Source organism: Triticum aestivum, chromosome 7A, assembly GCF_018294505.1.
Source record: "Triticum aestivum cultivar Chinese Spring chromosome 7A, IWGSC CS RefSeq v2.1, whole genome shotgun sequence".
Classification (NCBI taxonomy): domain Eukaryota; kingdom Viridiplantae; phylum Streptophyta; class Magnoliopsida; order Poales; family Poaceae; genus Triticum; species Triticum aestivum.
The window spans coordinates 551900619-551912105 of record NC_057812.1 but is presented as its reverse complement, the minus strand read 5'-3'; the positions used below and the strand labels follow the sequence as shown (position 1 = coordinate 551912105).

The 11487-nt window shown below is 46.7% G+C and overlaps 2 protein-coding genes across 3 annotated transcripts; one reads left to right on the top strand and one right to left on the bottom strand.

The window, feature by feature from the left end:
• The first annotated feature begins 324 nt into the window (after nucleotides 1-324).
• LOC123153474 (NAC domain-containing protein 72-like) lies at nucleotides 325-2883 on the top strand. The gene is made up of 3 exons (XM_044572582.1): nucleotides 325-614; nucleotides 731-993; nucleotides 2254-2883. The coding sequence occupies exons 1-3, from the start codon at nucleotides 374-376 to the stop codon at nucleotides 2881-2883; spliced, it is 1134 nt and encodes a 377-aa protein (XP_044428517.1). The 5' UTR covers nucleotides 325-373.
• Nucleotides 2884-3723: 840 nt separating this feature from the next.
• Nucleotides 3724-9946, bottom strand: LOC123148162 (proteasome assembly chaperone 3). 2 transcript variants are annotated; one of them, XM_044567525.1, is made up of 7 exons: nucleotides 9618-9946; nucleotides 9351-9398; nucleotides 9210-9256; nucleotides 6231-6297; nucleotides 6108-6151; nucleotides 4184-4241; nucleotides 3724-3986 (listed from the first exon to the last, which is right to left on the bottom strand). In XM_044567525.1, the coding sequence occupies exons 1-7, from the start codon at nucleotides 9693-9695 to the stop codon at nucleotides 3936-3938; spliced, it is 393 nt and encodes a 130-aa protein (XP_044423460.1). In that variant the 5' UTR covers nucleotides 9696-9946; the 3' UTR covers nucleotides 3724-3935. The 2 variants fall into 2 exon arrangements, with proteins under 2 accessions (XP_044423460.1, XP_044423461.1); XM_044567526.1 differs by having other exon boundaries at nucleotides 4184-4235.
• Nucleotides 9947-11487: the final 1541 nt, after the last annotated feature.

The window sequence follows — 11487 nt, the reverse complement described above, 5'->3', positions numbered from 1 at the left end:
CCTCAGCCCCCGCATGGACGGCGAGTCGGCGAGGCTATGAGCGTGCCCTGCGGTAGTGGAGTAGCGCACGCCGGCGAGGTCAATGGAGCAGGAGAAGCGCGTCGCCCACGGCCCACCACCGCTCTAGCTGCAGCTAGCAGCTCGGCCGTACGCCGGGATCGATGGGGGCAACTCCTAATCCGATCGTTTCCCAACTCGGATTCCCCGGCCACAAAGAATCCGAACACGGGCAGAGCCGGATTCAAAATTCGACTCGGATCGGACGCCAGCGGACGTGGCCATGATAACGAACCCCCCGACGCGCAGCTCCTGCCGTGCGTGCGCCGACGCAGGTTTTTCGAGTTATTCCATCCGACTAGGTCGCCGAGTTCCGATGGCGGGGGCCGCCCGCGCGCGCGCCATGGGGAAGATGCAGAAGGCCGTCGCCGTCGCCGCCGTCGACGACCTCTGGTGGAACCGGCACGGGTTCCCGCAGGGGTACCACTTCGTGCCGGACGACCCCGAGCTCCTCCGCCTGCTCGAGGACAAGATCGCCGGCCGCGCTCTCCCCCACCCTCTCCCCACCATCTTCCACGACGTCAGGCTCCGCGACTACCACCCCGCCGAGCTCTACGGTACCCCCTCCGTTCCTCCTCTCTTCTTCTTCGTTTTGTCTTTAGTAATCCGTGGTGATCCGTCGATGCAACTCCGCGCGCGCGCTCATGGTGCGAATCGAAATTCGATGGAGCAGAGGAGTACAGGGCGTGGCAGGAGGCCGGGAGCATCTACCTCTTCAGCGAGAGGGAGTTCCGAGGGAACGCCAGGGTGCGCCCGGGGCGGCTCGCCCAGGACGGCTGGTGGAAGGCCTCGGGCGGCGGCGAGCCCTTGAAGCGCCGCGGCCTCACCGTCGGCTCTAAGCTCACCTTGGTCTTCTACGACAAGAAGCCCGGCGACAAGCTCGGCGTCAAGACCAACTGGGCCATCAAAGAGTACACCAAGATCGTTGACAAGAAGGTAATTATTCATCTTCCTCATCGATCGTGAACCCCTTTGTTCATGGCTGAATTCTCTACTGGTTTGAAGGTGATTTTTTGTTTATAATAATTAAAATTGGTTTGCGAGCGAAAACACGTTGGGTCTGTCTAGGACACATCTAGATGTGTCATAATTATGTCACATCTAACCTGATGTTCATTAAGTTTGTGGTCTATTTTTTTTCCTAGCTTTTTTTTTGTTCCTTGTTGGTACATTATTTGTAAGAGATTAGATGTGACATTCTTAGAAAACATCTAGATGTAAATTAAACAAACTGAAACATGGTTTACCTTTAAAAAAAAGATTTTGATTTTGAGTTGGCATTAGCTTAATTAACACATCTGCGGCGGTTGCATATATAGCACTCCGACCCTGACACTTTTTATAACTACTAAAATTGTCATTTAAAAAAGAACCAAAAAACAGAAACTTGTTATCCGAAAAGAAAGTTGTCATGCTTGACAACTAAAGTTGTCATCCTCGCGTAACTAAACTTGTCATAAAAAAACGTTCGAAGTTGCCATATAATTGTGCCACATGTGTGACACTTATCAGGGTCCTATATTTTTGGGAGGGGAGGGTGTCTTCGTATCTAGGTTGGCGAATGTTTAACTTGAGTTTTTTTTTTCATCTAAAAAAAGTTTCACGTATTAAGACATACTTCAGTTTCATGAATAGATGATGCTTAATGGTTGTCTAATTTGAGTATATGTTTGTATAAAAACTTTAGGTCATAAATAATGTTTCCATGGTAAACCTAACGTTATTATCTTCACGTTACCAAATCTATTCTTTGTAAGCTGCTAGTCAATCAAAGCTAAGAAAACATCTACCGCCACAAGCCTACAACGCAACACATTTACACCGAAGAAAGGAGGGTGGTGGCAGTGTATATTTCCTCAGTCAAATTTCTAGGAAGTCATTTGATTTCAAACAAACAGAGGAGTTGTCTTAATTTCCAAATATATATCTGCTGTTGAGATTTCCTATCGTACCATGCCGGTCCTAATGTCGATCATCTGAAAAAGGTGATTGTGCATGACGTTTACACTTGACAGACTTGTAATTTAGAAGTGATCACAAATTAATTGACATTTCAAGCTGTGATGGACACCACGTACTATACACATCTAGATTGGCCATGCATGCATGCATAATTGCGAGTATGTATCTTTATAATTTCAGAGTTGAGCCTGCTTTCTCCTGTTGTTTCCTCATCACGCCTTTGTGTGTTTGCAGGCGGAGGAGATGGCCTTGTACCGCCTCTACAAGATGAGCAGACCCAGCAATGGGAAGCAAGCAGCTCAAGAAGATGAAGACGCCCCTGCTTTCAAGGAGGAGACGCCGCCGCCAGCCGGGCAGCCACATGACTACCACTACGGCGCCTTCGGTGCCGCGCCGGGGCCAAGCACAAGCTACTCGGTCACCGGGCCGGGGCCAAGCACAAGCTACTCGGTGACGCCGGACGGCAGCTACATGGGGCCGCAGCACAACATCGTCCAGTACACCAACCGGCATGCGCCCTGGGATGTGCTGCCGGCGATGATCCGGTCTCCTGTGCCATCAGGGCCAGCAGCCGCTACGCATTGCCTGCCGGCGTCTGCCGAGCACTTTGGCTACCAAGAAACTGCAGCAGACGCCAAGCACCCTGGCTACCAAGAAACCACAGACCCGCTGAAGGCGCAGCAGCTACTGCCGGCGTCTGCCGAGCAGTTTGACTACCAAGAAACTCCAGTAGACGCCGAGCACTTTGGCTGCCAAGAAACTCCAGTCGACGCCGAGCACTTTGGCTGCCAAGAAACTCCAGTCGACGCCGAGCACTTTGGCTGCCAAGAAACTCCAGTCGACGCCGAGCACTTTGGCTGCTAAGAAACTCCAGTCGACGCCGAGCACTTTGGCTGCCAAGAAACTCCAGTCGACGCCGAGCACTTTGGCTGCCAAGAAACTCCAGTCAACGCCGATCACTTTGGCTGCCAAGAAACTCCAGTAGACGCCGATCACTTTGGCTGCCAAGAAACTCCAATCGACGCCAAGCACTTTGGCTGCCAGGAAACCACATGCACGCTGAAGACGGAGCTCCCATCACCACCGGCGGCGCTGGCTGCTCAAGGCGGCTACCTGGCTGATGAGTTCGACGATTGGTGCCAGGCACAGCAGGGCTTGCAGCAGGTGCCTATGAGTCCCTCTTTCCCCATGCCCGACGACATAGATTCACAGCAGGTGGCTGCGAGTCCCTTCCCCGTGCTCGAAGATACCGATTTCGATGGCTTCCTTGAGGACATCGATATTGACAGCTTGCTTGAGGATATGCAGACGATTCCCACGGAGGAAAACAGCGAGCGCTTTTCATGCACATTGGATGAGCTCCTCTACCCCAAGATGGAGGACGACACGTCATTGATGCCCAACGATGTAAAAGATGTCTCAAAAGAAAAAGGTTAGAGTAGCAGGAACCAGCAAGAGCGATCAAAAAAGAAAGAAGATTTACAGTAGCAGAAACCAGCAAGAGCAATGGATAGCAGCTAGTTATCTCCCAGTCTTCATATTTCATGGCGTTTCCTCACATTTAGCAATTTCATTCATGGTGTTCATACTACTGTACTGTTGTAAGTTTTCTTTTTGTATATACTGTTCTACCTGAGAAGCAATTTCTTCATCGGACATGATTGGCTATTTTTTATGATTGAATAGGTTTCAAGTCGCAACCCCTCAAGTTACATTAGGGAAATATTGATCATTAGGCATTTTAGTGGGGAAAATCATCTCATGATAACTGAATCTGGAATAAATTCTAATTACATAATTTCTAGAGATTCATGCATGATAAGGGAGGGCTGATTTTGCTCTGACAGCTTGTGTATGTCAATGTCTCTGTAAATGAACTGAACATTTATGTGCCCATCCCAACCTTTGCAAAGTTATCACCATAGGCGGTTGTCAACAATGGCAGAAACTACATCTTTCAATGTTCCCTACAAAATTGTCGTAATTGTATCAGACATACATTTATAATACTATTGGATCGAAAGAAAAATGACAAACTGTCCTCAGTGATATGTACAACAGTAATAGTACATGAGAATTTCTAGGGGTTCTGAAAAGTAAAGATCAATTGTACATGGTCCACATAATATGGCAATCATAACATGGAAATTGTTTCAATTCTTACCTGGGAATGATCTTTCAAACCAAGAGAGATCACCAACGGCCGAGCTGAGCCACTACCACTTCAAAACAAGTATAACAACAATATAAGTACAAAACGGTGAGACAAAGTTAACCAACCCTGATACGTAAGTCATTTGTGCATGCGTATGTAGGCAAATGGCATGTGGTATATCAGCCCTATGAGCGAACCTGTACGGGTTGGGTACTAACTTCAGTATAAAAATTGGCACAAAAACTATAGGGTGAAGAAAATATTACGGGTGCGCTTGGATGCAAAGTATTTTTGCAGTTTTTGGGAAATACCGTGGTTTCTGAAAAATCATTGGTATTATAAACTTTGAGGTGTTTGGATGAAACAAAAACTGAAGGCCTAGTTTGGCAGCATTTTGTTTAAAAAAAACCATGGTAATCCTAAACCATAGTATTTCAATGTGTGGGCAAGCAATACTTCGTTTCCCTAAAACCATGGTTTTCTCTGTTTAAGCAATACTACCGGTGTGTTTGGCGGTGCTGTTTTACTACAGATTTTAACCAACCCATGCTAACAGCCGCCGGCTGCATGCAGCTTTGTCATGCATTAGGTCAAAACGTCTTCACCTAGATGCTAGGATCTGTAGCAGGCTAGAGTTATCACTTATATATACACGTATGTAATCTAATACCTGAATTCACGCATAGCCTTTGCATGAATTGCATAGCCTTTAAATGAATTACTCTATAAGAAGATCAGATGCGATCGCCTACTATTTTTCCTTTGTCTGTTATCTGGTAAATGAATTGTATTCTATCTCCTGATTATTAGGCGTTTCAGTTTGATTAGCTTGCGTTTAGTCCGTCTCTTAGGTCCTTCCGACCATCGTCACCTGCGAGCTCATCTCTCCCTTGCAGCCATAAGCGAATCAAGCTCACCTTCTATATCCCGTCCTTATCTGTTCAGTCTAATGATTGCAACCCTGCCGTAAGGGGCTGCATGTAGGTTAGAGATGTCATCCCTAGATGGGATGGCGACACAAATTATTTTTTAGTGATCTTGCACGCTTTTATCGACTCCTTGGTTGCCAATTATTTTCCGACGAGTAGCAAGTCTCGGACGAAGATTGGTGCAGTAGACCGATTGGGGTCATTGGAGCACTCTCGTACGCAGAAGGCTAGCTAGCCAATAGCTAGAAGCAAAGTCGTACGCAGCAAGTTAAACTAATTTGCCGATCAATTCTAAAACGCACGTACACTCGCAAACTATTTTGCCCCGGCTGGAAGCACATGGACGTATAGGCAGGATATATAGGTGCGCTAGTTGAATCCTGAAACATCAACAACTCATGCAAAGATTATACGTGAATCGGTGAATCCATGTGCTAGATTACATACGTGTGCATACAATTGATAACTCTAGCCTGCTACAGATTGTAGCATCTAGGTGAAGACATTTTGACCTCGTGCATGGTAAGGCCACATGCAGCCGGCGGCCGTTAGCAGTGTGGTAAAACAGCACCTCCAAACGCACCAGTAGTATTGCTTAAACAAAGAAAATCAGCGGTTTTAGAGAAATGGAGTACTGCTTGCCCGCATTGAAATACTACGGTTTTGGATTACCAAGGCTTTTTTAAACAATGCTGCCCATTTAAGTCTAATCCTTACAACACTGAAGGGTATTGGAGAACATTTGCACGGAAATTCAACAACAGTGTTAAAAAAGAGGAGCTTATTGCTGCTTGCTTTCAATGTTGTTGCCAGTACAGCCTAACCAATGACTAAACGGAACAATTGATGGGCCATAGGTATGCATTGTCCCACATGGAACTCCTCATCCAAAATTACATGCAGTTATTAACGGTGCTTGACAGGTACACAGACAAAAACTTGAAAAACTAATCAAAGATGGGGGAAACAGCAGATAGCACGATGAGATGGTTAAGAATGCAAACCTTATATGCTCGATAAGTTGACGTGCACAAGCTAGCAGGAGTGGCTGCAATCACAACGTTATGCAGAGTCATTAGATGTGTCCACAATCAGGCCTGACAATATGGATGTTCTGATGAGAATACCTCATCCCTCTTCCCAAAAAGAACAGATACATCGTAGGTTGGATCAGAGAAAACACTTTCATCTTTCCTATTCAGGAAGGAAAGGGTTAGTAAAGAATGCAGCACAAGAGTTCAAGTAAAGAAATGACAATGGTAATTAGAACGGAGTTTTACGCACGGCGGCATGTGTGCACGGTATCTTGCGCGTGTGTTCTCGCTTTGAGATGGTAACTATCAGTACCAGCCTGGGATATTGAACAGTTGTACAAGCATATACACATCGTATTAGTTTGTTTGTTCATACGCGAACGGTCTAAGATGCGTGCATCGGGTCGCCTTCCACGGACGGGGATATGTGCCGGCACAAAACGAGCCTCGTCTGACATGGAAAGAAAATTTGCGTGGACCCTTCCCATTACTATCGCCCGAAACCCCCACCCGACCACCGCCCCTGAGCTCTCTCTCTCTCTCTCTCTCTCTCTCTCTCTCCCTTTTCTCTCTCATGGTGTGCGGCGCTCTCGTGCTTGCCGGCGACGAGCCGACGACCAGCGTCGCTAAGCCATTCTTGGTGCAAATCCGCTGGGTGAGCGTTTCCACCGACGGCGCACACTCCTAGCCGCGGCCTGGAAAACGGCGCGGCCACATTCAATCTCGGCTCGGGCACCACGCCAACGCTCTGCTCTCCTTCAATCTACGGCACCACCGCGAACTGACTGCGGCAAGGTCCTCGTGTCTCTCAAGCAGGACTCGGTTCCGCCGCCGGTTCCATTAAGTTTCGCCCAGATCCACCGAAAGCAGTCAACACGGAAGGGTCGAAACTCCAGATCCAGTGGCAGGGAGACCGTCGTCCACCTCGCGAGCTCCGATCAGGTGAGTTCTTTCCCATCATGTCGGCTCGTCATGGCCAGTTTATGTGTTCTGTTTGAATCTTTTCCTCCGCTGATGGTTTTGAATCCATGGCTGTTCTTGTCCACAGGTGCTAGCTTTGCATGTATCAAATTTTGCTCCATTTATTTCTTTGATTTGATCCGGGTGGGTTGCGGCCTTGCGGGAGCAGCCGACCTGCAGATTTGTGACGCGACCGTATTTTCCAGGCCTAAGCCGTGGCCTTTCGGCGTGCTATTGCAGGGTCGAGTTTCTTTCCGGCGGGTTGTGGTGTTCTGGTGGGTGTGCCGTGTGCGTCTGACTCGGGGAAGAAGAACAGTAATTGTTGGGCGGTGGGGTAGAATCGGGAGAATGGAGCGTGTCAATATTGGCCCCAATCTGCCGCTGGGGGCCAACACTGTTTCCAGGCTGTACTGCTACTTGTTAAATTTTGGTATATGCAGTGGGCAGTTAATTTTTTCACTTACTGTTTATCGGAATGCAGATTCAAAATTTGAATCTGAATCTGGTGTGTTGAGTGTTAACCCACAAGAAAAACACGACATCTTTTAATTATTTGTTCCATATCTAACAGGTTTGAAACTATGTATCAGGATTAGATAGACTGGTTTGATGTTCCACTACTGGCACTTGTTGCTGAATCACTCCAGTCCTGGTTTCGATCAAGTTCGAAAAAACTGTCTAATTTCTTTGCAAACTTACAGTTCTTGCTTAAGACCTCTGGTCTGATAAAATATGTGCTGGCGCTTCTTGCTTATGAAGTGCTTCAGACCTTGGTTCTGATCAGTTCAAACAAAAAAAGAATTGCTTTTTTATGGGGAATTATTTGCAAAATTGACGGTATGGTTCTGGTTTAGTCGATGATACTGGTTCTCGTACAGGACGGACGATTAATTTCTGCATGCAGCCCACCAACTCAAGCTGCTGGTACTGCTCTGTTCGGGAGCCAAAATAGTATTACCAATTAATTGGTGTAAATAATGGATTAGTAGTCCTCTGTTTGGAAGCCGAATTAGCAAGTGATCCGCCTAAATAATGTCCCGACCGTCATTTTGATTTCAGCCATGCATGCCTTACTGGAGTATACTCCCTCCGTTCCAAAATATATGACTCAACTTTGTACTAACTTTAGTACAAAGTTAGTACAAAATTGAGTCATCTATTTTGGAACGGAGGGAGTAGTAGTTAAACCACTGTTGCATGCGTTAATACTCCCCACTAATGCTCAAGCTTAAAATAGTTGGTTGCCTAGCTAAACAGTTTTGTTAGTTGACTGGTCCTGCTGCAGTAATTTTGAATGTCCTAATGGTGCCTAATCACTCCCAACCACATCACGCATTTTTTTCCACAAAATGGTACTGATTGATTAGTTTCATAATGCACGTTCAGCAGGTTAGATCAAAACAATGGCGTCTTTTAAAAGATTTCAAACGAACCAGTAGCTTGCTTCTTGTGCCGGCTCAGGGTACTCAGTCGCTCAAGGTTTCTGCCTCGTGCGAAACCTGGCACTCGATCCGGTGGCCCAGGTGTGCCAGTACGGGGCGCTAACGTTTGTAATACATGCATTCCTATAGCAGGAAATGAAACATATACACAGCGTCATAACTGCGGTTGTGTGATCCCAATGCGGACCAATGGACTGGATATGCATACCAGTGGACGCGGTGCACAGAAAGCATTATTCGCAATGGTAATGCCTTAATTCCATAAACTGTTACCAGTACAAAACATCCAGTACACTTCTTTGTCACCCCTTAGTTGACACAGAATAATATGCAAGAACCAATCATCTATCATGTTGAGGTAATAATGAAAGATATAGCACAAATATAAACCTGAAAGTTATGACATGACATTTACTGCAAGACTACAGAACGGCTCGATAGTTTTGCAGCTTTCTTTGGTACTAGACTAGATGATTAACCACACAAACAGATAATTTGTGTCGTAGCACTAAAGATCAGCTAGACCTGGAACTTCCAAATATCAACATGTACATGGAGGGGGCGACCACATATGCAGAACTGATGATGCAAAAACATAGGGCAAACTCTGCATTTTTTTTTTGACCGGGATATACCAAACTATACATGCTAATGAGAATCAAGAACTTACTTAGCAGCTAATATGGTTCCCATGCATCCGATCTGCGTCACGATGACCTGCCAGTACAGTAACGTGGACAGCTGAGCATCTCTCACATGTGAAAATCAGCATTCAATCAAATCAAATACGGCCTATGAACTCGCAACTCACCAGAAAGTTATCCTCGTATCTGCTGATGACAATGTCAGTCTTGTTGCCCTGTACAGCCCAGACAGACAGAAGCAAGTTATACTAACTCCCACTGTGATAGTACTAGATTTCTCTTAAAATCGACCAGAGAAGTGCGTAGATTAATTCCAACAGAGTGGAAGCTACGGATCCCCCGGAAAAAGAAAGTGCAGGCTACGGATTTAAGGAAGATACGGTATCAGGGAGAAAAGATTGGTGATGTTGCTGGAGCAAGCGAGATCGGCAGACCTTGATGTCCAAGGAGAGGGATCTGTGCGGCACGGGGAAGCGGCCGCCTGCCTGCGCAGGACCCGTCGGCGTCTCCATCTGCGAGAGCAAGCGGATAGAGGAACCGCGTGCGCAGAGGGGAGAGGAAGCTGCTGCTGTTGTTAGAAGGATCGATTGGAAATCCGGAACCAGCCGGGCGGATTGGACGCAGGCAGACAGTGGGAAGGAGGAGGGGGGCTGGGGAGGGAAGAACTACTGGGCGGCGTGACTGTGGCGGCGCCAGGCTCGGGAGTCAGCGAGGACAAGACTCGGGAGAGGAGATCGGAACGAGGGAGGAGGACGGCAGTGCGAAGGGGCAAAGCCAGCGGGCCGGCCCGGGCACGGCCCACCCTTAAACGTGCCTGGCACAGCGTGGCCCGGCCCGCCGGGGCCCGTTTATAAACAGAAAAAAACAAAAAATGAGGCAACGTGTCATCGATATCTATCTATACTCCCCCCTAAAAAAATCTATATCTATCTATGCCATTCTCTTTTTTTGCTAATAAAGAAGAAACATTTCTTACCATCGTAATTTCGTCCGCCCGTCCTATGTCAAACAAGCTTTTCGTTTGTTCTCTATCGGGGCAATCGAACCCGCGACCACCACAATGCAACCAAGGCTAGAAGATTTTGTTACCTGTAGACATAAGTTAAATTTTCCGTCATGCGGCCCAGACTTTTAGTTTGTTCCGTTTCTAAGTCTCCTCTCGCCTGGGCCTCAGTTCACCCTTTACTCAATACTCTCTCTGTTTCATAATATAGTGCCTATAGATTTTTGCAAAAATCAAACATTACAAACTTTGACCATATTTATAGAGAAAGATAGATACATCTAGAATACCAAATGCACATCATTAAATACATCATGAGTTGTATTTTCAGAATGTACATGTTTGATATTGTAGATGTAGACAGTTTTCTCTATACACTTGGTCAAAGTTGGCAAATTTGACTTTCATAAAAATCTATAGGCACTACATTATGAAATGAAGGGAGTAGCAGGTCGAGCTGAAGCAGCGGCCCAGCAATAGACAAAAAATAGCGTCAGTTTGGGGAAAAATTACTGAGCACTTCATTATGTATATAAGACTGCAGCCAACAGAGCTAAGCTTTAGTCTAGAACAAAAGGTTTGTTATCTACTTCCTCTTCCAGCTACTCCAACGACAATTATTTCGGTACAGAAGGAGTATTAAATAGTCCCACCTTACTTCTTTTCGATATTGCACCATTTAATGTACGTTTGCAAAACTTTCACGTATAGAAGTTGGTTGCTAATGGATTCCTAGCTAGGCTACCGGCACGACAGAACGAATGAGACGTGATATTGTGGCATGTGGCGAGAGTGCACGTATACAGATTGCTATGCGCATGCACAACAAAACGACGAGCATATGCAATTGGATTGTGTTGATACGAGTGCTTGTAGACCCCAAGACTTGCACGCCGCATATAACAATGTTAAAACAAGATTTGTGGTCAAACGTCTAGCTAGGGACTCTCTGGTATACAGGCCTGCATGAGACTACGTGCAACATCCGCTCATCCGACATTGGTGACCGCATGTGGTTCTGATGTCTGCTCCATGTTGCCAAAGGCAAGATCGGCAGTAAGCCACTGGCCAAAATGGTACAGTAATTGCATCCTGGGACGAGAAGGAGTGCCACATGAACGGAAGACCAACGTGCATTGCGGTGCGACTACATGAGGAGTCCCGGTGTGAGGCGTGGCAATGGTGTGACAACAGTGAAATCCCCTTCACAGTTGGATTGTGAGTAACCGGGGGAAGGGTGACAATTGGAGCCCACAAGGGTGGGCGATGGCGTGGCGCCTATGAAATCCTCACGCCATCGT